This window comes from Aptenodytes forsteri, unplaced genomic scaffold (assembly GCF_000699145.1).
Source record: "Aptenodytes forsteri isolate BGI_AS27 unplaced genomic scaffold, ASM69914v1 Scaffold276, whole genome shotgun sequence".
Lineage (NCBI taxonomy): Eukaryota > Metazoa > Chordata > Aves > Sphenisciformes > Spheniscidae > Aptenodytes > Aptenodytes forsteri.
The window spans coordinates 282,164-306,680 of record NW_008795479.1 but is presented as its reverse complement, the minus strand read 5'-3'; the positions used below and the strand labels follow the sequence as shown (position 1 = coordinate 306,680).

The following is a 24,517-nucleotide window of genomic DNA, read 5'->3' as shown; positions in this document are numbered from 1 at the left end:
GGGCTTTGCGGGCCGGGAGCGCTTCGTCGCCCAGGAAAATAATCTGTCCCCCCTTTTTTTTTTTTCTTCCCCCCTCCCTCCCCCGGCAGCAGCCGATCGTCCCCGGAGCCTCGGAGCCCGGAGCCGCTCCCCAGGATGACCAGCCTGCGCTGCCCCGTCACAACTGACTCCCCCCCCCCCCCCCCCCCCCCGCAGGGGTGCAGCTGGGCTCGTGGCGTAGGCCGGCTGGATACGTGTCGCAAGGACCTGTTAAGAGACTTTTTCAGCTGATTTTCTCCGTGCCGTTAGACTGCCATTTCTGACTAGGCTTTGCCAACCCCCCCGGGAGCCATCTGCTGCCCCTCGCGCTTTGTAATTGCCTAAAATATCTACTTAAAGACCGGAGATGTTATGCAACGCGCTCGGCTGGTGGGCTGCTGAGCAGCGGTTCGTCAAGATACGCGTGTTTGCCGTGGGTTAGTAATCTGTCGATGCTTTTTTCCCCCTGAAACTTCTGCTTCAAGTTGATAGTAACTTTAGGCATGGTGAATAATAATAATAATAATATTTAATCAGTCCCTTTGCTCTCCCCTACTTCTCTGTAACCTGTGGTGAAACTTTGAGAAGCAGCCAGGGGAAGTAACTGGGTACAGATCTGGGTGGAAACGCTGGTTTCCAGCTCTTTCGCCCGCTCCTGCTGCCATCCTGCTCTCGGCGCTGGCTGGAAGAGCAGAGGCTTGTCAGCGCCTCTGAGGTTTTGAGCTCCCCTTGGGGACTTCATCGCGCTCTGTGCAGCGGCCGTGTCGGAGGCTGCCCTCGGCTCGCGTGAATGCCGAGGGATCTGCTCCTGCAGAGTCAGCCCCAGGCCTGGGGCTCAACCTGCAGTCTCTGCTCGGCAGAGATGATAGTCTCTGACTTCTTGCTTGGCAATCCGAAGGGGATTTCAGTCTGTGCCACGGTCGTGTGCTCCTTAAATCACAGCTGATGTGTCATCGCGCGGTTCGGGGTCCATGCTTGGATCGGCAGTGGAAGAGCTGCTCTTGGAGTCCGAGCCGGGGATGTGGGCTCCTGCCTTTTCTCCTTCCATTTTAAGTCTCATCTAGACAGCTTATTTCAAGTCACGCTTTAGATGAAGGCTCAGACATGACCGTGGGTAACAACAGCAACTTGAAATAGTGAATTTACATATATAAATGAGTGTGGGAACGTTCAGGCTCAAAGTACCTTGTGATCACTGGGAGGAGGAAACTTCCCATGGTGTCTGTGCCAGCACGGCTTGCTTAAGGCTTTGGTGTGCTCGGAAACAGGTTGCTGGGATGGAAGGGTTTGTCCTTGCTTGCTCAGGGACCGTAATTAATGCTCGTCAGGGGCAGAGAGGTGCGACGGAAGAGGACAAAAGGTTGGACGTGTTTGTGTGAGTAACGTGTCGGATGAGCCACCGCTGTGGTATGCGTGGAGTGGGTTTGCGAAGGGCTTCGTCGCCGAAGCGACGCCTGTTGCAGCAAAAGCCGCCTTTTCCAAAGGGCTGGGGCACTTCTCAGAGGTGAGAGAGAGCACTCCCACAGTTTGGTGGTTTGTTTTTTTTTTTTTTTTTTTTTTTTTTTTTTTTTTTTTTTTTTTTTTTTTTTTTTTTTTTTTTTTTTTTTTTTTTTTTTTTTTTTTTTTTTTTTTTTTTTTTTTTTTTTTTTTTTTTTTTTTTTTTAATGGGGAAGTTAATTTATAAGTAAATCTCTGGATTTAACTCCTTCCCGTGGGGCTGTATCATTTGTGGAGGAGGAAGGAACGAAGGAAGCGCTGGTGGTGCGGTTCTGGGGCTGGCAGACTGCGGCTTTCCCTCCTCCCTGTGCCTTGGTCCCCTCTGCAGCCCAGGGACCGTTGCTCCGCAGCGGGGGAGGCAGAACGACTTCCTAGGAAAGATGCCACAAAGACAAATTATAAATAGTTTGCTGTGCATGAATGTTCAGAGTAGGGAGTTAAAGGCGTCTCGCCCTTACAGAGCCAAGAGGCTGAGGAGCGCTGGGAGCCGTTCTTGAATGTGCGGTGTAGTTTGTCATTCTCCTGCTGCGTTTCTTGCAGTGTGGCTTTTATTTTATTCCAAATTTAAGGGCGAGTCATTGCTCTGCTTGTGCGAGCCCCAGGGTTGTTGCTGTTTCAGACACACAGGCTTGGCTGAACACAACTTGGCACCGGGACGCGGAGTCCTTCCAGTGCGAGCATCCCGACGAGGCCGAACCGGAGCAGAGCCTCCAGCGTCCCATCCCACCAGAGGAGCCAAGCGGTGCCGTGCTGTCACCGAGCCGGTGAGCCCCGCCGCTGTGCTGGGGACCGGGATGGGTTTTAGGAGCTGCGTGGTGCGGAGCTAAGCTGTGAGCGAGCTCGGGCCGCCCATGGTGGTTGCTTCCAGCTGTTTCTTCCAGCAGAGTGTCGCTCATAACCTGCTGCTTTGTTAAGAAAACTGCTGGTCTGGTGTGTCGGGGCTTTGACGTACTGGTTTGAGGCACCAATTCAGCTGAGAGGAGCTGCACTTGTCCTGCACTTGTTCTGTGTCCCAAGGAAAGGCTCTCAAAGGCTGCTCCATCCCAAGGCCTGACGCAGGGAAGTTGCATTGGATGGAGGAGCCTGTCCTGTCTGTGGTGCCAGCGATCGCTCAGTCTCTGGCTCAGGACCTCCTGTTGCCCTTTTCACTGAAAAGTCACCTTTTTTTGCTTTTTCTCTGCTATTTGCTCCGTGGTGTGCATCCTTTGGGAGGGAAGCGGTGCTGCTCCGTGAGAGAAAAGTCCCACAGCAGTGCCCTTGTGCAGTAGGGTAGGTTTACGGGCAGAGTTTGTCCTTGGGGGATGTCTGGAACCTGGCATTTTGGGTTTTTTGAAGCGGAGTGAGACCCATGTGCTGTGCAGAGGTTGAATCTGCTTCAACCAAGTGTGAAAAACGGGTGGGAGCCCGTCTCTGTCGGTGCCGAGTCTCTCCTGGAAGGGGATTTCGGAATTGAAAGAGGGCGCAGTGTCCCCCAGGAAGAATTATTTGTCCTCGCTTCAATGGTGCTCGCAGCACTCTGCCCGTCTCCCCCACGTGAGCTGAGTCAGTCACAGTCCCTTCGTGCCTCAGTTTCCCCAACCTCTAAGCTATCACCTAATAAGTTGCACTGAGTCACTCTGTTTGCAACGGGTCCGAGGGCTCTCCCCTTAGCGTAGTGAGGGGCACTGACAGTGCGTCCTCCTCCGGCCTCCAGCGCTGCTGTGATGTTTTCTGCCCCCATCCCAACTCCTGTGGCCTTCCCGAAGGCGCAGCAAGATGTCGAAGACCGTCAGTGCTGAGCAAAACAAAAAGTAATGCAGCGTAATAGAGACCAGATGTCTTGGTGAGGCTTCATCCTGTCCCCCCTGGTTGTTTGCCAGGGCTAATATTTCTTATTCAAGTCAGGCAGGAGCGAGACTTTTCTTTTTTTTTCCTGTGAAGCCACAGCTCTGTTCCCGTAGATCTCCCTCTGCTTTTGTCCCTCCCTGAAGGAACTGTGCTCTCGAATCGCTGCACCGACACGCGGCTGCTTCATCGGTAGTTTCTGTGCTAATAGGGGCTTCCCTGTATTTCGTATTTAATCACCGACTTCAGGGCCATTCCACCAGAGAGAAACTTGGCCCGTTATGGCTGTGGGTGGAGGATGAACCACATGAATTCAGCTCAGCCTGTTTTCCAGACTGGATTGCTTCATTGTGTGCAGCTGATGGGGTTTTTATCCCTGTTGAGACCAGCGATTTGGAATAGGGGAGTTATGCTGAGCCTCGAGAGGTAAATAGTACGTTGTGATATGTTTAACAAATGGTGATGTGAATCACGGAAAAATGCGGAGAGGTGCAGGAGGCGGGGAGTGAATTCCCTTGCTGGGATTTTAGGGAGCGCTAGGAGCGGAGACGTGTCCTTGGCGGGCTCTGAACGGCCCCATCGCCGGGATGTCACTGAAGGCGGCGGCTGTGTAAGTGTCCGGGGGGGAGGCTGAAAAGCATAAAAGAGAGCAATGAGAATTTTAAAAAAAAAAAAAAAGCAATGCACGGATTTCAAAGCTGTGCCTGCGGTGCAGAGGTAACCCTGCAGGCCCGTGGGTGGATTTATCTTGCGCAGTTCCTTAATCCAAGTTTAACCCACTCAGCAGTTGCGAGCTCTGACTGGCTATCTCCTCTCCGGTGCAGAGCCGGCACGCAGGGCCCTTACGGGCCTGGCTGGCTGGCTGGAGGTGGCAAAAGGATCAGGGAGTTCGGGCTGGCCGCGGGAGTGGCTCTGCTCACGATGAGTGCGCCGTGCGACGCAGGCGCCTCAGAGTCATCGGGATACCTTGCGTGAGGAGGTCAGGTCGGATCCAGCCTCTCCCGCGGACGTGAAGGCGGTTTAATGTCCAGAATTTCAGCGTGTGCCGTCATGCTGCACCAGGCTTCTCCTGCGTGCCCCGTGTTTACGGGGAGGGAGGTTTAACGAGATCCTACGCGCTTTTTCTCCCTCTGCAGCCTGGCAAGGAGGATGTCAAAAGCATTTCCCTGCATCGGATAAACCAGTCGGGGCTGGGAAAGCCCTCTGCGGGCGACCGAGCCGCCCGGGATCGCAGGTACTTCTGCACCCGGCGTGTGGCCATGGAGCCGTGTTTGGGACTCTGGAAGATGCCACCGCTGAATTTTTTTTATATTTTAATCAGCTTGTCATCCCAGTTGTCTTGATGCGAACGTTTGAAGGACCCCAGAAGTGCTGGCATGAGCAAAGCTCTGGGCGACTCTTCCTTGGACCCGGCTCCGCTCCGTGCCTCTTCAAATCCCGCCTTGCCGAGTTACGCCGAAGGATGTCCTTTTTGCCGGCATGGTGTTAATTTAAAAATTAGATCGTCTGGGCTTTCGTGGGGCAAGGCTGGGCTCACTAAGAAGGAAAAACAACTTCCTTCAGCTTGCAGGGTCTTTAGGATCTAATGACCACAAATATTTGAAGCATGCGGGATTTGTACCAAAGGGAATGGCAAGCACAGAGGAAAACGTTGTGTGTTGCTGCCGTGCGGACGGGGTGAAAGATGCTATTCATATCGCTTCAGACTGCTGAACTTTGGTCAAGCTTTTTTCACCTCGTAGTTAGAGCTTAAGTGCTTTGAAAACAAGAGGAGGAAACCGGTCTCTGGGAAGCGGCACTCGCATCTGGACACACTGACCTCGTTTTTACTCGCTTGGAATATTTAGAAAGAAACGCCGTGGGTTTCCTCGCCCTTTTCTCCGGCGTCGGGAGCTGTAATCGCTTGTAAAAATAAACAGCTAAAACAAGGTCATTAAATTAGCTGGGAAATACCTCGTTGCAAGAACCCGCCGGTGCAGCTTCTGTGGTCAAAACAGGGGCTGGGGGTCGTTGGGGGAACAGACAGGCAGAAAATGGTTCAGTGAACTTCTTTTCCAAAGACAGTAATTTTTTCCACCGTGCTGGACGTGAAAAGCAGGAGGGAATTGGCAATCTGCTTGCAGTGCTTAACATTTGTAAAAGGCATTGTGCCCTTCTGCTGATCACGAGCTGTCTTGTTGTAGCATATAAGCAATAAAGGGAAGCAGTCAGAGCTGCAGTAATGATGTTAGATTGAATAGAGTGCCTTATTTTATTTTTAGAGGACGATTTCACTTGGCGCTGGCCTTCTTTATTCTTGCTGGTTATCCGTAGAGATGCACTGCTGCTCTTTTTATCGAGATGGGAAACCGGGAAGTGTGTTCAATCCCTCATTTATCTTATTTTTAAAACGTAATTAAGTGCTAATCATTGGCGAGGATGCATAATCTGGGCATTGGTGTCTGGACTTTGAAAACAGGGACCTTGTTGCAACAAACACGGTTCTTGCGCCGGCTCTCTGCTCGCCCATCGCCCGGCACCAGCAGGGGATTTCACCGTCAAAGCGCCGCGTACCGCTGTCGCCCTCCGTCCTGGAGGGAGGTTAAATGAGCAAAAGCTGAGCACGGGGGATAAACTTCATCTTCTCTAGCAAGAAGCAGAGCCACTGGGTCCACCCAGCCTGTGGCCCTCTAATCCCAAGCGTTGCAGAATGCCTTTAGGGTGGAGAGCATAAAGCAACCTGGTTATTTTTTTTTCTTCCCCTCTCCTTCTCTTTTTGGCTTGCTCAATTTTTTTTATCGTCATGGTAACAGGGAAATTTTGTGTAATGGCTGATAGATGCTCACAGCTCTCTTTCAAGTCTGAGTGGAAGGGACACCAAGAAGACCTTTAAAACCCAACGTGAGCAGCTCGGCGTTGCTCTGGGCCGGCTTGCATTGCGTGCGTTGGCTTGGGGCACCTTCCTTCTCTAGACAAAGGCTTTTTGAAAAGGTTTGCACCAAACCTCAGCTCAGCTCTCGGTTTCCCTTGAGGTGTATCCCACCATGGATTCCTGTTTTCCCACCTTCAGGCTGGAAGCAGGTCTCCTCTGCAGATTGTGTCCCTGACTCTTTTTTTTGTCTTCTTTTCTTTTCAGCTTTGAAGTGTGCAGACCCGCCACTGCTATGGGAGACTCTGTTGTAGACCCAGCCCGAGGGACAGGCTTGGACCAGGCGCCCGGCTCAGCGCCCCAAGGGAATGGCGGGACGTCTCTCAGCGTCATCACGGAAGGTGTCGGGGAGCTGGCGGTCATCGACCCCGAGGTGGCGAAGAAAGCCTGCGAAGAGGTCCTGGAGAAGGTCAAGCTGATGCATGGCGTATCTTCCGACAACTTAACAAAACCGGCTGATGGCAGCGAGGCAGAGTGCGCCCCACGGACTGCGGTGGATTTGGCCAATGGAGACATCGGGGAGGGCTGTGAAATCAAGTGCTTGGACGATCCACCCAGCATGGCCTCTAAGATCCAGGAGGAGGACGAGACCATGGCCAACACGGTGAAAACCGCCCGGAAGCGGCAGAAGAATAACTCTGCTAAGCAGTCCTGGCTCCTCCGGCTCTTTGAATCCAAACTCTTTGATATCTCCATGGCCATTTCATACTTGTACAATTCAAAGGAACCTGGTGTGCAGGCTTACATTGGGAATAGGTTGTTCTGCTTTAGGAACGAAGAAGTGGACTTCTACCTGCCACAGCTGCTGAATATGTACATTCACATGGACGAGGACGTGGGAGATGCGATCAAGCCCTACATCGTGCACCGCTGCCGGCAGAGCATCAACTTCTCCCTGCAGTGTGCCCTGCTGCTGGGTGCCTACTCCTCGGACATGCACATCTCCACTCAGCGACACTCCCGCGGGACCAAGCTGCGGAAACTCATCCTCTCGGACGAGTTGAAGCCAGCTTACAAGAAGAGGGAGCTGCCGTCTCTGAGCCCAGCGCCCGATACGGGGCTGTCTCCTTCCAAAAGGACTCACCAGAGGTCCAAGTCGGACGCCACCGTTACCATCAGCCTGAGCAGCAATCTGAAGCGCACAGCCAGCAATCCCAAAGTCGAGAGCGAGGAAGAGGTAACGTTGGGGCTCTCCAAGGCTCAGCCTGCCTGGGAAGGGATGCCCCCAGGGCCATGCTCGTGCGGTTGGTTCTCATCTCATAGCTCCTCCTTTACTGCAGAGGGTTTTTTTATCCTAGTTGCTGCAAATGAGTTTTGATTCCTGTGTCTCTAAGCAAACTGACACACACCGGTGGGTCACACTCGAGGGTGCTGGGGCTCCAGAGGGGGAGTTTTCTTGGTGTGAGGGGAAGACATTAGATGGCTTCAAGGTAAGGCAGAAAGCTGGGTCAGGAGGACTGGGTCACTTCCTACACTGCTGAATTCCCACACGATTTGGGCAACTCGGCCGGTGTCTCTGTTTTGCAATCTGCAGCCGTCTGATCGCTGTTGGAAATCTGATTTCCTCCTTGTCCCGACTTGTTCAGATTTAGCAACGATGAGGTTTATTTGCAGGTAGAAAAGGCCTTGGGCAGCCGAGAGCTGGGAGCAGGAGGAGAGCAGGTAAACCCATCAGCTCCGCCGTCCCGGTGCCCTGGCCAAAATGAGCCTCTGGTGCACACACCCTTCTGGCTGTAGGGCCGAGAGCTGCAGCTGTGGGGTTTGTCCGCGGCTGCTGCCCTGTGCCAAGCTCTCCTTTGGATTTCTGCCTTCTTTCTGCAGCTCCAAGACAGTGGAAAGCCAGGCTTTCCCTGCTGGGGGGACTGGGCTGCGCGGAGGGGACGATTCCGGTTTCCAGGGTTGGGCGCTAATGCGGTCTAATGCCAAAGCAAATGGCAATTAAATAGGTGAGCTCGGGCATATGCGTGTTACCCATCTTCCAAACCCAAATAGCTCCCGTGAGCTTTGCGGCATTTATTTTTAAGTGTCAAAAAGTTATCGGCGCAAAGTTGCTTTGGTGCTGAGCTGCTGTATCGGTGCACGCTGCAAGACTCTGTGCGCGCTCGCTGGAGAGTGAGTGTTTTTGCTTGAGTGGGATTTCTCCCAAAGAAAATGCAGATTATTCATTTCACACATCTGCTGACACAGAGCAAAAGGGATGAGCAGCATCCTTGGTAGTGAGGACACAAGGCTGGAGGGAAAAGAGCTGGAAATGGAAATTTTTTATTTTGCTGCTTTGTTTTGAAGGGCTGATGGTTTTTAGCACGAGCATCAGCCTGAGATGGTGAGAAATGCAGCCTGAGATGGGGATGCCGGGCGGGAGAGGAGAACGGAGGAGGTGAGCTGATGCTAAATGCAAATTTTATGAGCAGTGCTAACCAAATTGGAGAAAAGCAATGCCTCTTCCAGAACTCAAGAAGTTGAAATACTCCCCCGGGGAGGTGGTTCACCTCTCCAGCGGGGATGGCTTGTAAAACCACAGTACCAAAGGTTCGGTCCCGGTGGGGCTTCGGCAGCCGTTCACCCGGTACCCGGGCAGATCAGCCAGCCTCCACGCAGCTCCTTTTCTGGGTCATCCCTGTGCCTCGTGTGGATGAGACCTTGAAAGCCAACTTCCCCGCAGCTCCGTCTAGACATTCGAGATCTCGTGACTGTTTTCGTAACGGTGGAGTATTTCTTGGCTTTCCTGCCTGAGATTCCCCCTTTCCCTTGGCTCCACGCTGGGTTGTAAATCGTTGGAAGGGTCTGCGTGGTCTCCTGCCTGTCTGCCAGACTTGGGGAAGGCTCCTTTGGATAAGGAATTGAAGGAGGTTTCGGAGGCATGAAGCGGCAGTCGTCCGGGCTGGTTTCAAGGTAAAACCACCCTGTCCTGCCTCTCACCGTTCTTGGGTGAAACCCCAGCTGCGAGCCGGGGTCGTGGCATTTGCCGATGGGTAGATGAATCTTTCATGTCTCTGCCCATCAGCTGCTCGGTGGAAAACAACCGGCTGATGGAGAGCAGGACGCAACGAGGTCTCTCTGCTCACGTTGGCTGCAGCTGCTTGAATAATGGAAACCGAAGCTTTACATAAATGGTAGATGAAAGCAGCGCAGCGAAGAGTTTCTCTTGGCAATGTTTTAAACGTATTTTGATCCGGAGGCGAGGCAAGCTGTTTAAACGGTGCACAGCAATAGGGATACTCGAGGTGCTGTAAGAACTTTCCCGGCCTCCGAATATCCCCAGCAGCTTCCTGGACCTGTATTATTTGAAGCACTCGATGTTATTGCCTCGTATTTGAAAGCAGCAATCCCTGGAGTTGGCCAGGTGGTGGTGGGGCCGGGCAGGTCCAGCGTAAATTCCAGCAAATTCTGGAATTCACTACTTTAAGCTGCTTTAAGCTACTTTATACAAGTTAATTTTCCCTTGGTCCAGGAAACCAGCAGATGTCTGAATTGTCTTGTGCTGGGACCAGCCCTTAGCTTGTTCCCCAAACTTTCTTAAACTAGAGATTTTACAGCAATAAAAATCTCATGTGTGCTCATCTGGGAGTTACTTTATTCCCTTTATGCTGCTGTGTCTCTGCTGCCAGTGTCCACACCATCGAGCCGTGGGTCGGGAATCCGCTTCTGCTGCGCCTCCCGAGAAACTTCTGTTTCTTTGCAAAAAATTGCAAAACTCGAATGTAAAACCAAGAAGTCGTTTGTCCAGATTAAGGAAGGCTGCAAGGCCTGAATCTCCTTACCGAGCGCTGCCTGCAACGTCTGGTCTTGTGTGGGCCTCAGCCTGCAAACTCATCCAGTGTTCAGCTGTGTGTCTCTCCTTCCAATCTTAAAAAAAAAAAAAAAAAAAAAAAGCCAGATCCAACCCAGCCAAGGGTAAAACATGACATTTCTTCAGCTGTCCTGTATTGCTAACGCAGCGTTTCTGTGTGCTGCAAACGTAGAGCTGGTGTATGAACATGGATGATTCGTTGTCTGCTGCAGATGGAGTCAAATCAGCTGGGCCCGGGGGGACGGGCCCGGAGGAGGAGAGGAGCAGAGGATGGAGAAGAGGCTTTGTGGAGAAGTTGGCTGTTTCTGATCTGTGACGGGAGGCTGTTGAAGAGCAGGAGAAATGGAAAAAACTCTGCCTGGAAGAGCTGTAGGGAGGAAAAGCTGAAGCGTTGGGCTAGTGCCTTTGCAGGTGGGCGTAGATCTGAAATACAAGCCGTAGAGGACAGGGCTGGAGACAAGAGGTGCGGGGAAAGGAGAGGTACAGAGAAGGCAGGTATGTCGCACCCGTCCCTGAAAGACTTGTGGAAGTGTCCTGCAAACTCTGCCCACGCCAGAGGCTTTGCAGCCTGCTGCAGGGCTTACATCCAGGCTTTTTCCCAGTGAGGGTTTCCCACATCCAGGCTTCGTCTCCCCTTCATTACTGGAGCCTGAAGCTGCTTTTTAGCTCTACCAAGGAGGTGGTGGCACCATATTCCCTTCTCTGCAGCATCCGTCTGTGTCTGGCTGGGTTATTTTCCCATCAGTCTTCTCTCCACTGAACAATTCTTGCCTCTTCTACATTTCCCGTAGGTCGCCTATTCTAGACCTCTAGGTTTTTATTTCTCCTCTGGACCTTTGCCTGTTGTTTCACATCTTCCTTGAAGCGCGGCGCCAGGTCCTCCCTGTTTCTAGGCTCTTAAAGGTGCCTCTCCTTTGCTGCTGGTCCTCTGCGAGGGCCTCCGTTACCTGCAGGTCCCGGATTAGCTGGGTCAGACCCAAAGCAGGTATTAACGCTACTTAAGAAAAAAAGTCTGTGTTGGTTTTAGAGCCGGGGGGGGACGGACAGCTCTTAGCAAAGTCAGTAGTCACCCCTGGGACGAATCTGTCCTTTCCCCCGTGATCACCTGCAGCCGTGGCACTTTGTTTCTAGAGAATAATTCTTCCCGCTAAGGTCTTTATGTTCCAGTTGTGGCTTCATGCTGCATAACCACCATAATAAGGGGCAGGAGAGGTTTTATTTCAAGTGCCGTTCGTGCTGTGGGTTATGCATCTGTAACATAATTCCATGATACGGTTCTAATGGTATAAATTTATTTTGCATTTGTTACTTTTCAATTAATACAAAGGCATGCAAAGGAAAAGCCACAAGCTCGAAACTCATGTCGTCTTGCCTCCCTCCGGTTCGAGGTGGATGGACTCAGCCTTTCTTCCAGCCCTGGTTTCCAGGGTGGTGGTTGTATTTTGCTGGAGTCCAGGTGTGTCCCGTTCTCCGATCCATTTACAGACAAAGGGCAGATTAAATGTGCTGGGGCTGCTCCGTATTGAATTTTCCACCTGAGCAACTTGAGACCCGGAGGGGAGGAACTTGCTGTAACCTGATGCTGGTGCTGGAAACCGGGGGAGCACTGATAAGTGTTTCATTGCAGGAGATGGTCTGAGATGTCGTAGTTGGGTGTCTTTGGCTGCGCTGTCCGCTGGGATGCGAGAAGATGGACAGACCATGGCCGGGATCCCCATGCTGCAGACGTGGGGGCAGGTTGCCGTCCCAGCGCTGCGCAATGGGATGCTTTACTTCTTTCTTGCCTGTTTAAATGTTAAACCTGCAAGATGGGTCCCTCGCTGTCTGCGGCATGAGCCAGTCCTGCTGGTGCCTTCGGTCGCGCCATAGCGCTGTTAAGTCGGTTGCGCTGGGCAGAAACATGGAGGAGTTGGGCTGGGTGGCTGGTGGAAGCTGGCCATGGGTGGGTGGGACGTTGTGTCCGGCTCCCCAGGGTTTTGGCAGGGCTGCAGGCAGCAACCTGGAAGCAAAACCTCACCCAGGGCAGAGCAGCTGCTTAAACTTCAGTAAAACCATTCGTGGCTGGGCCAAGCTACCAGAAACATCTCAGGCTGACCTAGAGATACCTGTTGGGGTGAGGGAGAGCTGAACTTGGAGCAGAAAAAGTCATCTTGCTGCCTGATCGCCTTCACTTTACCTAGCTCTACTCAACTCAAGCCTTGCTGGCTTTGGGGCGGTTGTTTTTAATGACGCCTCCTCCGTAAACCCAACAGGATTTGCTGTAAAGGTGCAGTGAGTTCTCGCCAGCACCCGCACCGGGGGATTTGTTGCACAAACAGGTTGTGCTGCCTTTGCAGCATGCAAATGCCTTTGCCTCGGTTCCTCCTTGGCAGGCGCTGAGCGGCGGCGGCAGCAGCAGCACCTTAACCACTCCCCGGTTCCCTGCTCTTGTCTCCCCCACCTCTCTAGGGATGGATGAGGACCCCCCTGGGGTCTGCGCCCCACGAGCCGAGCCGGGGCTTGGCTGAATTGGCATTTTTGGGGATGAACGTGCCTGGGATGCACTGCTGCTCTGCTGCACCCCTTCGCGTTTCTCATAGGGCTGTTGCTTTTGGAAAACGCTTTTCAAAGATGAAACCCCACGACTCCGAGTTAAAGCCGAGGCTGGATGTGAGCTCTTTTCACTCCCCAGTTTTCCCGTCTGGCAGGCTGGGGTTTGCACCAGTCACCGATACTCGGCCCTTTATCTCCCTGCGAGCCGTGCTCCACGATTTGACCCCGGCGTCCCTGCCAGCGTGGCAGGGTGCAGTGCTGGTGGTGCTGAGAAATCCAGAACCATGATGACGAGTCCTGAAGCTTAAGTAATTTTAATATTAGGGCAGATGCACCAAAGTTTATAGCTGAGAGCCTGTACCTGGATGAAACAGGGAGGATGCTCCTTGTGCCCCCCTTTGCCTCCCACCAGCATTTTAACTCCCGAAGCCTCGGAGGTGGGAAGAATAAATCGCGCTGACTGCTTGGAGAGGGGTGGTTCATCTCTCAGATCCCTTCACGAGCTAAGATCAAGGTTCAAAATACGCAGAGCAGGGAGGGAAAAACAGCTGCTTTTTTTTATTTTTTTGACCAACTGGATTGAAACCAGCTATTTTTAAATGTGAACGGCTTGCTTTAGCTGCGAGCTTGAACCCAGCACCTGCTCGGAGCCGGGCTGATGGTGAGGAGAGCCAGGCAGACTTGCATCTCCGTGTGAACAGAAATGTTTGGCTGAACTGGTTCCACTAGTCAAGTAAAAAAATTTTAATTAGAAAACTGCTAATTGAATAATCAGTTAAGAATCTAGGCTGGCTGCCGGGAAGGGAGTGCTGGAAACTGCAGCTTCTTAAATGCCAGCTCCTCGCTGTTAACTCGGGGCCATTGCGTGTGGGTGGGTGGTGGAGGAAGAGCAAAGCTTTCACGCGACGTGAGCGCTGCCCACGGTGTGGGGTTTTATTTTTTTTTTTTTAACAGCAGCATCAGCATTATCTTGAGAAACGGCAGCGGGGGTTTATATGCAAATCTGTTTACATCTGTGTTTCTGCACAGATTCACTTAGCAGAGCATGTGCGCGCGCAGGCAACTTCTGGATTTGAAAGCTGCTTTTTATTCCAGGTTGCCCGACACGGCCGACCCTGGCCTTTCAACTTTTTAGCCCACGTTCCTGCCCTGCCTTTGCCATGTGGGGTGTGGAGGAGCGTTGGCCTTTTACCTCTGGAATAGCACCTTCAGCAACGCTGGCAAAGGTGCTTTTTCTGGTAGAGCTTGTTTCCCCGCTGTGATAAGAGCAGCGTGGCTACCGGAGAATCACTTTTGATGCTGTCATGGCACATTGCTGCGAGGGCGGCGCTGCCGGGTGCACCGCAGTCCCACGGACAGGTCTGAGTTGGGAGGCTTTGCATCTCTTCTGCATCGTCCCTTTGGATTTGGTAGGGCATCCCTCTGCCTGCCAGGATTCTGCTTGACCACGGTGACAGCAGTCACTCAAGCTGCAAAGTCTGACTCCTCCGGGCATCCTGGTTTGATGTCTTTTAGCTAAAACCTCTACATTTCCCCATAATACAAGCAGTGTTGGTGAGGCGTTTGCTTCTCAAGAGCTGTCTTGATTTTAAATTGTTTTTTAAGATATAAACCACTGCCATCAATATCTGTTTTAGTTTTATAACAGGTAGGAAAGTCCTTCTGCGAAGGATTTGTGGAAGCGAAAGCAATGTTGGGGCCAAGGCGTGCCGAGCTCACTGTCAAGCGCTTTACAAAAAGAGATGAAGTTATTTTTATCGGTATGACGGTATGTGTTTACTGGGTAGAAACTTGTGCTGAATGTTCCTACATCTTAAGAAAGACCAAGGATTTTAGCCTTAAAACCCCAAAGCCAACCCTGCAGAGATGGTGGCTGTGGATGAGCCTTGCGCTGAGCGCAGGGTGAAGTGATGGGTAAAGGGGAGAGAGCTGGCAACGGCCACAGCTGACCGTAAACACCGCTTTGCACCGACATTTCAGCTGAGACCAGGGTATTAAACTTTCAAGGCTTCTTGTTTCCCGAGTGACAGATCTGGAAACTCGCCTGCGCTTGACAAATGGCTCATCCATATGTCGAGTTTGCAAGGGAGAGGAGTCGTGCTGCTGGCACCCTTTGAATGTGGTTCATTTTCCCGCTCCTTCCTCCAGCCCGGTTTCCCGGGGAAATGAGTCTTGTGCGATCCTTGTCTCCTCCGGCAGGAACTTTTTGAAGCGTCAACCAAATGCCCCGGCAAGGAGAAGCCAGAAACGTACCGAGTTTCTTTACATTTTGCCGAATCGCCTGCTTTGCAGAGGTTTTTGGTCCTTGCTGATGCCAGCCAGTGTGCCGCACACTGAAGCAGGTCCCCGGCGAGGGGACATGCGAGGTGTCAAGGTGTCGCAGGAAGCTTTGGGATGGCTGGAGCTGTTGCAGGGGGAGGAAGGTTTGAGGGATGTAGGATGCATCTGGAGGAACCCAAACTTTGCTAGGTCTGTTCACACAACAAGCTGTGTTCCCTATTGCACTTTTTTATTACAGTTTGCTGGCTGTCTGCCGTAAAACTACCTGACCTCGCTGGGGAAATCATCAGATATTGAATAGAGACCCCCAAAATGTCTTTCCTTGGGTGGCCAGTGGGTCCAGCTGCCCTGCTGTGTCCCGGGACAGAGCTGTGCTGCGATGAACGAGGGGAGTAGGGAATGACTGAGTCCCTGGGGGGCTGCAGTGGGTCCTTCTGCAGCCGTGTTCTTTGGGTGAAGCAGGTGGGTTTAGGCCAAGCTCTGCCCCAGCTTTACCTGCCCCTGCAGCTCGCTGTCCTTCGAAGTTGGGGAGTGAAGCTGCCCGTGAAATGACATTGCTGGAAGCACAGGCAGGTGGGGAGGAACTGGCTCTGAACATGTCCGGAGCTGCTGAGATTATGCCAGAGGGTTAGACGCTAAGCAAAACAAAAATTCCCCCTCAAAGTTCGTTATTCCTGTTCTCTGGATCCGGGCCTCGTGCTGCAAGCAGGTTTTGTTGCTCACACCCGGCGTGGCGAGCAGGTGATCTGAGCTGCAGCAGACACCAGAGCCTTCCCACAGAGGAGGTTAAAAAGCTAAATTCTCATCCATGCTCACTCCAGGGAGCGGCTTAATGACAGAGCCGGAGCTGAACCTTGGCGGAACTTGCCTTGCCCCCCCCCCCGGAGCCAGCTCTGACTCATTTTCTGTGTGATGGTGCAAACCAGTGTTGCGTCAGCGCGAGGCTCCTGTAGTCAACGGTCGTGATGCTGGCATTTTTTGATAAAGTTGGTAAACCAATTTTTAAACGTGTCTAGCGGGATCGAAGTCCTAATTGCATCGCAGGTGCCACGTGTGAAGACGTCGGGGAGCAGAGGCTGTGCACGGCGAAGGAGAGGGTGTGCTCCTGTGCTGGACAGGTTGTGTGACCTCGAAAGTTGGGGGAATTAAGACTTTCAAATGAAAATTGGGAGTGTGGGTTGCGCTATTCCTAAATCCGAGAGGAATTTGAAAACTCTATCCTCAATCATTGCAAACTGGCACGGCTTTAGCGGAATAGGCTCTGCTTGAAAATGTACTGGGGACAGGGTCCAGCCGTGACTTGGCTCGGCACACACTGGGGTTGTGGTTGCAGGAGCTGGAGGAGGAGCAGCCCAAATCATCCGTGAGATTTGCTTTACGGCAGAGGACGTATGGATGCTACGAGAAGAGGAACTTCTAAAATCGTGTTTATTATAATGGGAGTTGAACTGGGCAAAGCGTCTCCGGTAGACGTGTTTTAGAGGTGACAACTCTTGTTCTGCCTGCGAGCAAATGTGGCAAGATGGTGTTTTTAAAAGCTTTTCAGCTTACCTCCCGATGGTACCGTCCTACAGCCTGCTCCCCTTGCTGATCTCCTGGTTAGAGATTTTTTATTTACAACAAAACAGGGGAAACTCTGATCCTAAAATATCTTGATTTAAGATCCAGGAATGAGTCTGGTGCCTGGGAAGAAGGCAGCGACGTGAGCCCGTAGCAGCCTCCGGGCTCCAGATATTTTTTTCTTGGTGAGCCTTGCAGGGTCTCGGCACTGTTAGGGTTTTTATGTGGTCACACGGAAGCGATTAATTTAAACACTGTTATTTTTTATGGTGAGACTAAGCCTGGTGGAGTTAGCGTATCCCTGTAATTAACATACTAAATCCAGACCTGTTTGTTTCTTTTTGGGAAGTGAATTTTAAAATGTATCACGCACCAGTCTCAAGGGTGCGAAGCTCCATTATTATCTCTTTGTGCATGAAAATAATGGATTTATGGGCTGTAAGTGCGGTGCTGCAGAAATTGTGGAACGGTCGGGCTAGAGATGGAAATCGCTGTTAGGGTGGATGCACAGGGTGGCTTTCGGTGGCTGCAGGGAAACGTGGTCGATGGCTTGTGCTCCTCCGCCGATTAATACTAACTCATCAACTTGATCATGAAAACAGTTTAATTGTCAGATTTTTTAATCTTTAGGAGAGTTTCCATGGGGTTAATTTTATCTGCTGAAATTACAGGCTAAATTAAGAGCCCGGGGAGAAAAATAAAGTGTTTTTGTTGATGGAGAGAGGCTGGTGTCAGGGCAGAGTTGGGGTAACCGCGGCAGGGATCATCATGAGCATCCCTGCCTGCCATAGCAGCTCCCGTCTCTGCAGCTGATTTGAGCCAAGAAAGTCAGAGCTGAAACCTTAGTTACACCTCTGGGGTAGAAGAATATTTTAAAGGATGTAAATGGGGAAAATCTATGGGGGTTTTATGGGCATGTAGCGATAGGACCTGCCGATGAGCCGTGAGCCCTGCTCCCTGTTTGGTACCACCACAAGTGGCCTTGGCCGGCGGAGGCTCCGGTTTAGATCCGTGAAATTGTTGTCGCGTTACTCTGGAAGCATCACGTGCCAGTTTAGGTGCTGCTTCCTATCCGAGAGTAAAAGGCAGCAAAATTGTGATGGGGTGGGGGAAAAAAAAAAAATTAAATGAAAAGTGATCATTATGAACCTGGAGCTAAACTATTGCTTTTTCTCCCCTTCTCCCTCCTTCCTCTCTCTCCTTTTAAACAAACACCACCACCTAAAACCGCCAACAAACCCCCTTTCCTCCATTTCCCAGGAGCTCTCCTCAAGTACGGAAAGTCTCGATAAGTCATTGTCTCCCGTAAGTGGCCCGTTTCGTTCCTGCGCCCGGGCTGCCTGCCTTCCCCGCGACAGCAGCATTTCCTCTCTGCCACGAAAACACTAAACCCCGGCACCCGGCGATGCACCGCAAGCAGCTCTGGTCCCCAGCCGTCCCCCACAATGTCTGCACCGCTTGAGCCCCCGGTGGGGGCAAAGCCACTTGTTCAGCGAAACGCCGGCGGAAATGGAGCTTTGGGCAAATTCGCTTGCACCGGTTTGGCTAAAAAAAAAAAAGCAGAAAGCCCCGGGGGGCTGGGGGGTGCCCTGGGTGCTCATTTCACACACACCCCCCCCCCAAAAAAAAAAGGGAGCGAGGGAGAGAGAAACCCTCGTACCGCCAACGAACGGCGGAGGCAGGGGAGGGACTTGGCTGATGCTGCAGATATCGGTCTGAGCAGTCGCTGACCTTTGCGTGGCGGTGTCCGCAGATGAAAGAGGAAATGCTGTTTCCTTGAATTTTACTTAAAAGTTCTCTGCCAGATGGGATTTAATTTGCTTTTTCCACGAATCATTATTTTTCCCCCTTCTGTGTGTTCAACTTTCAATCAAAACCCAGCGTTTCCCTAATAGAGCGTTTTTCTTTCAAAATGGGCCTTTTTCATTATTTTTTATTTTTAATCAATAGCATCTTCCTCATCTGTGTCATTTTCCTGCCAGTGGGTGTGTGTTCTCCGTCTGGGATTCCCAGTGGGCTTCCACACGTTGAATATGTAGTCCATGATCAAAACCACCTACCCGGGCAGCGGTGCCTTGCGTAGCCCCCATCCTCCAGGACGGGGTTTATATGGGGAACTCCAGCCTTTTTAGCCTTTATAAAGCGTTATTTGACGCGTACCCAGCTCCCGTCCTTCTGTGCCTTCAGAGGGACAATTTTCACACCTTTTACACGTGGCACGGTGCAGGCAGGAGCGTTGACTCTGTGGTCATGTACAGACACAGGGCACAAGGCTTGTACCCCTGAGCACACCCCGATGCAGACTCCTCCTTTTATTTTTTAGAAATCTCCTCCAACTCCACTGTTTTTAAGGGCTGCGAGGGACGGTAGGATGCTCAGGCAGCCGTGGGTGCTGGCGGTTGAGTGGGAGGTAGGGCACCAGGCTCTGAGTCCCAGTTTACCCACCCAAATTTAGGTAAGTTGCTTTCTTTTTTCCCCCCTCCTGCTCCTCCCGGCCAAGCAAAGGCAGCGACGTCTCTTCCTTCAGTGGCTTTTTGAGGCTTGGCCTCGGTAGAGCGCTTGCAGGCTCCTCCGTCCCAGGGCATCACAGGAGCGCCCTTGCAGTCCTCCGGCTGCGGCGGTGGTTGTTGCCATCACCTCATTCACCTCGACCGTGCCACCCATCTCGCCGTCACCCGGGGCTGGGTGGTAGCGAGCGCCCGTTCCTCTCCCCTGGGGCAGGAGACCTTTCCTTCCAGGCTTTGCAGACCCAGGTTGTTTATCCAGGGCAGATGGTTATTGCAGCAGCTGGGGCTCTTTGCAAGCATTTATGCCAAATTTATAAACCTGCTTGCAGGCACCTGCACCGAGCTGAACGGTCACAGCATTTATAAATCATGGCAGGTATCAGTTATCAGCGCTGATGCTGAAATCCTCATGGCAGGCAGCTAAGCTAAAGGGACCGGGTAGCAGCTCTGCTCCGCACTGCTGAGTAGTTTCCAACTCTGAGTAGATCAGGTGGTTCTCGCTCCCGTGGAGTGAGTGACCGTGGGCAGCAGAAATGGGGGGTGGCCACGATTTTGCTGTATAAAGCTCTGAAATGACAAATTGTGGTGGTTTGAGCGGAGGAGAGGTGGGACGTCAGGGTAAAGGTAGGTAGAACAGCGGAAAACACTTTGGCAGCTGAGGCTGGAAAGCATTCCAAATTAACCCCCCCCTGTTTTTTGAGATGCTTAGACCTCACCCAGGCAAAACCACCCAGGCGTGATGGCTGTGCAGAGCTGGACCAGCCTTGCCCCTTCCCTGCGTCGTGATGCCTCCGGCACTGCTCCGAAGCTGGGTCTCCCTCCTCTGCCGGTCCTGTAGCCAGGAATGGATCTGTGTCGTCATCCCTGCCTGGTCCTGCGAAGCAGTTTGAACTCACGTGGGGAGAGAGATGCTCCTGGAGTGTGTCCTGGCAAAAAACAAACACAAAGCCCTGCCTAATTTAAGAGCAGGAATATTTTTTTTTCAAAGCGCCGCCAGTGAAATGTTTTGCTGTAGTAGAAAGTAAATGGTAGAAAGTAAATATTTATGTTGGCTCAGAGCAACAGAAGGATCCTTCGGGTGGTCGGATGAGGGAAGAGCATCTCCCATCCTCCCTCTCTTCGCTTGGCTTCAGGACCGTGATATTAATGAGCCAGGGCAAAAGCAGCTCTCCGCAGCCCAGCTTCGGCGTGACAGGCTTTCTGCAGCTCTTCGGGCAGGCTGGAGACAGCGTTTCCTGCGATGGCCCCGGTTCAGCTGATGCCATTTTCTGAAGCTGCTTCTCCATAACAGGATGCAAAACTTCCCGTGCTGAGTCCCCTGATAACGCCGAAGACCGGAGCAGCACTCGGTGGGATGCCTTTGGAGCAGGACGGGATGGGGAGGACATTTCCCAGCCTCGTGTTTCTGGCTGGAGGAGCCGAGACCTGAAGGTGTTCAACCAGAGCATGAACATCGGAGGTGCAGAACGAGTCATGGAGGTGGCGGGGCGCTCCCGAGGTCGGCATGGCTTCGCTCCACTCGCTGCGAAACAGGGAGAAGATGCTTCAGGAGATGCTTTGGGATCCCTGGAGAAGAAGGGGTTTAAAAACTGCCTATGCTTGTGATACACAGATCGATACATGTCTGAACCAGGAGGACTTTGCTTGTGGTCTGCTCCTGCACGTGGGCACCTTCTCGCCTGGGCACCATCCCAAATTCCCAGGCATTTTTTGCACAGAGACCTCAGAGTGGGCGAGAGGGAACAAGGCTATTTTGGTGACAATATCAACTACGTGCCAAACCTGGAAACCTGCCTCGACCAGAGAGCAGAAGGTCCTTGGAGGAGCAGGGACATCGCAGCCATCGGGGTTCGATGGAAGAGGCATCGGAAGAAGCAGAGCATCCTTTGAATATCGTTCGGCTTTTTGCAGAAATTAGATTAAATGCAATCGAGCAAAACAGTCCCGGAGGTCAAGGAAGCGTTGGGGCACAGGGTGGGCTGGGTGGCAGGAGCCGAGGCAGAGCACGGTCCGGCCAGGACCAGGTCCTTTCCAACCCATCGGGGAATGGAGCATCAGCTAGTGCAGGGTTTTAAATATTTATCCTTTGCCTGGTAGGTGAAAGCGATATCGCTGGGTTAGATGCGTGCAAATGCTTCCTCCTGTCCCGAGGACGCCTCTGCTGCGCTTGCTAGCAAGGTGGGCAGGAGAGCAGAGTGGAGGGAAGGACAGGAAGGATTTTTGGAAGGATTTTTGACGTGGACTACAGATACAAACGATTCCCCCCTGCCCTTTCCCAAAAGGGAACCACCAGACTGATCCTTCTCCTTTTATCATCCCTTTATTTTGCTGTGCAGCCGTTCCCGGCTCTCCGATGTTTTTCTTTGCTTCCTTTTCTCACGCTCCGTAGCTTTTTGCATGTGCATTTCCAGCATGATTGTACAGTGAACACTTTGCAAGTTTAATTCTGCATCTTAAATGGCAAAATCAGCCGCAATCATTTGTTGTTCTGATCTAAAAGCTTGAAAAAGTCAAACAGAGAGATCGGCTTAAGCCACAGGGTGTGGGGGGGAGCTCCTGGGTCCAAGGGGCTTCCTGAATCGCAGTTTGATCTTTGCAAAATGGTCGGGTTGTTGAGCCACAATCGAGGCTTCGGGGTGAGGATACGACAGAAAAATGAGCGCCGAGCCGGGGACGAGGCTGATTCACGCTCCCTCTGCTGGCTGCGGGCTCCTGGCCGCCGCGGCCCTGGGGATCCGCGAGCTTCTGGTGGGGATGTCGGCTCCGGAGTTTTGGGGAGGAGGATTTCTGGACAGCACAGCGGGAGGGGAAAAAGTGCTTTGATCGTGCCCTGCTCTGCTTCCGGATGATGAGCCCGGCTCTCCGGTCACGGGAGCATCATCCGAGAGTGGGGAAGAGGGTGGGATGGGAAGAGCTGCTTTCTCCATCTGGAGTTTATCCTTTTAGACTGCGGAGCCTGGTTGCAAAACTGCCGATGTGTTATCAACCTGCTGCCTTTATAACGCTCTCCCTCCACCCTTCTTCCCTAAACCTTTTTTAGCCTGTCAGACTTGCTCCCGAGAGAGAATTCATCAAATCCCTGATCGCCATCGGGAAGCGCCTGGCCACCTTGCCGACCAAAGAGCAGAAGACCCAACGGCTCATTTCGGAGCTGTCGCTGCTGAACCACAAGCTGCCGGCACGCGCCTGGCTCCCGACGGCTGGCTTCGACCATCACGTGGTGCGGGTGCCCCACACCCAGGCAGTCGTCCTCAACTCCAAGGACAAGGTACGAGCAGCCGAGCAGTTTTGCCTTGAAACCTGCCTTGAAAGGCAGGTTTTTGTCCTTGGCACGGCCCCCGTTTGGGTGTTGAGTGAAATAAATGTGCTCGGGGCATCGGAGCAGGGTCCCTCCTTGCAGCCTGGCTGCTGCCATGCGGCGCAGAGGGTTGTGTTACTGCTTCCAGGGCTGGGAGCAATGGGGAGAGAGGTCTGTGTGGGCAGCTGGGAGGGGAAGACATACCCCCGAGAGTAACCATCCCCTGAAACGTGCGCTGTAGGGGTCTCTGGGAGGTCCAGCCCTGCCCTGGGGGGCTGTTCCACATCTACTGAAAAGCACGGCTTTGCCCCCCAAAAGCCATATGCCAAAAAGAAAAAGCATACGCCCTGCAAGAGCAAAGAGCATCAGGCTGCCTCCTGTAGCTGCCTGGCACGTGCAGCTACCGTGCCCCGCTAACGTTTGGTTTTGCTTCCCCCAGGCTCCCTATTTAATCTACGTTGAAGTACTTGAATGTGACAATTTCGACACAGCGAATGTGCCCGCTCGGATCCCCGAGAACCGCATCCGGAGCACGCGCTCGGCCGAGAACCTTCCCGAGTGCGGGATCACGCACGAGCAGAGGACCAGCAGCTTCACCACCGTCCCCAACTACGACAACGACGACGAGGCTTGGTCTGTGGACGATATTGTGGAGCTGCAGGTGGAGGTGAGGCCGGGGGGTGCCAGGCAGGGTTTGTCCCTTGCTGATGCTGCGAGATGCTGCCGGGATCCGGCGCAGCGGCATCGCAGGACGGGAAGGCCCTTCCAGGCGGCAGTGCCATCCCAGCTCCTGCCTGGGATAAAAGATGAGTGGGAATTGCGTTTCAGCAGCTGCTACATCCCACCTCTCGCACCTTTCCCTTCCCAGCTGCCGGAGATTCACACCAACAGCTGTGACAACATCTCCCAGTTCTCTGTGGACAGCATCACCAGCCAGGAGAGCAGGGAGCCTGTGTTCATCGCTGCTGGAGATATCAGGTGAGACTGGCCTGGCGAGAGCAGCCCAGGCAGCGGCTTTGTTGGGGGGGGGTTATGAGTTCAGATGTAAAAAGGGCAGGGTGCGAAATTTCTGTGCTAGATTCCCAGAGAAAAACCATCTGCACGGGTTAAGGAGGGGCTGTGCAAACTGTGGGCAGTGGAGGTTTATGAGAGCCCTAAACAGAGGCGTGTAAGAGACTCTCTGGGCTGGTACAGCCTCCCCCTGCTCAGCCGCTGGCATCTTTCCTGCTGGCGAAGCAGTGGATGTGGCCCTGGTTTGGGGTGAATCCACGAGCTTTGTAAAGTGCTTTGGATCGAAGAGGCTCAGGGCGTGCGTGGTGATGCTACTTTCCCCCTCAACAAGGGGTTTCGCTGCTTAACGGCTCTGTCTTGCAGGCGGCGGCTCTCGGAGCAGCTGGCGCACACCCCCACCTCCTTCAAGAGGGACCCCGAGGACCCGTCCGCTGTCGCCCTGAAGGAGCCCTGGCAGGAGAAAGTCAGGTAGGGCTGGAAGGGGCACGCGTGTGCTGGGTTGGTCTCAGCGCTGCAGGGACTTTGTATGTCTCGGAAATCCAAGGAAGTCGCTCCGTGATTTGCCCGGTAAATAACCGTGGCCTCGACTTTAGGCCCTGCTCATCCCCAGGGTGGGTGTGTTCACTCGGGACACGGGGAGGCGGAGGGCAGCGAGCAGTGGGTGTGCCGGAGGAGGGAGAAAATCCACGGCAGATTTGCTGCTCTTGGGTTAGGCTTTGAGGGGCTTTACCAGGTATTTATAGGCATCTTTTACGTCAGAAGAGTTTGGCCTGTCCCAAAATAAACTCATTCGTGTTCCTGCTCTGAGAGTTGTATGTCCAACCCCCAAATTTCTCCTTGAGCAAGAGGGAGAGCCCTCTGGGCTCTATAAATTTGGGGGTAGTCTTGTCCACGTTGTTCTGATGGAGGGGCTGGAGGATTCAGGGAGAGTTAATTCCCCTCTGCTGTTCTTGGAGATGGCTTGTGGCTCAGGTAAGATCTGCACCGTAGTTTGGTGAGGGCTTGGTGTGCGGTTCTTGCAGTCCTGGGCCCTGGAGCTCATTCTGCTGCAGTCCCAATTGAGCATTTCCAGAGGCTTTCCTTGCCCCCTGTCGTGGTTTAACCCCGGCTGGCAACTAGGCCCCACCCAGCCGCTCGCTCACTCCCCCCCGCTGGGATGGGGGAGAGAATCGGAAGGGTAAAAGTGAGAAAACTCGTGGGTTGAGATAAAGACAGTTTAACAGGTGAAGCAAAAGCCACGCACACAAGCAAAGCAAAACAAGGCATTCATTCACTGCTTCCCATGGGCAGGC

The 24,517-nt window shown here is 52.9% G+C and overlaps 2 protein-coding genes across 3 annotated transcripts in view; both read left to right on the top strand.

The window, feature by feature from the left end:
* Positions 1–4,314, top strand: part of RFX5 (regulatory factor X5) — a 9,704-nt gene extending 5,390 nt beyond the window's left edge. Inside the window, exon 10 of the mRNA XM_019472570.1 lies at positions 4,164–4,314. Within this exon, the coding sequence (XP_019328115.1) occupies positions 4,164–4,314 (151 nt within the window). The remainder of the gene's footprint in view (positions 1–4,163) is intronic.
* A 2,143-nt stretch (positions 4,315–6,457) lies between these two features.
* PI4KB (phosphatidylinositol 4-kinase beta) overlaps positions 6,458–24,517 on the top strand; it is a 21,198-nt gene continuing 3,138 nt past the window's right edge. The window contains exons 1-6 of one of the 2 annotated variants that reach the window (XM_009281212.2): positions 6,458–7,424; positions 17,670–17,714; positions 21,957–22,184; positions 22,654–22,881; positions 23,083–23,192; positions 23,589–23,693. In XM_009281212.2, coding sequence (XP_009279487.1) covers positions 6,483–7,424; positions 17,670–17,714; positions 21,957–22,184; positions 22,654–22,881; positions 23,083–23,192; positions 23,589–23,693 — 1,658 coding nt within the window. In that variant the 5' untranslated portion in view covers positions 6,458–6,482. The remainder of the gene's footprint in view (positions 7,425–17,669; positions 17,715–21,956; positions 22,185–22,653; positions 22,882–23,082; positions 23,193–23,588; positions 23,694–24,517) is intronic. The other variant, XM_009281213.2, reaches the window with a different exon arrangement.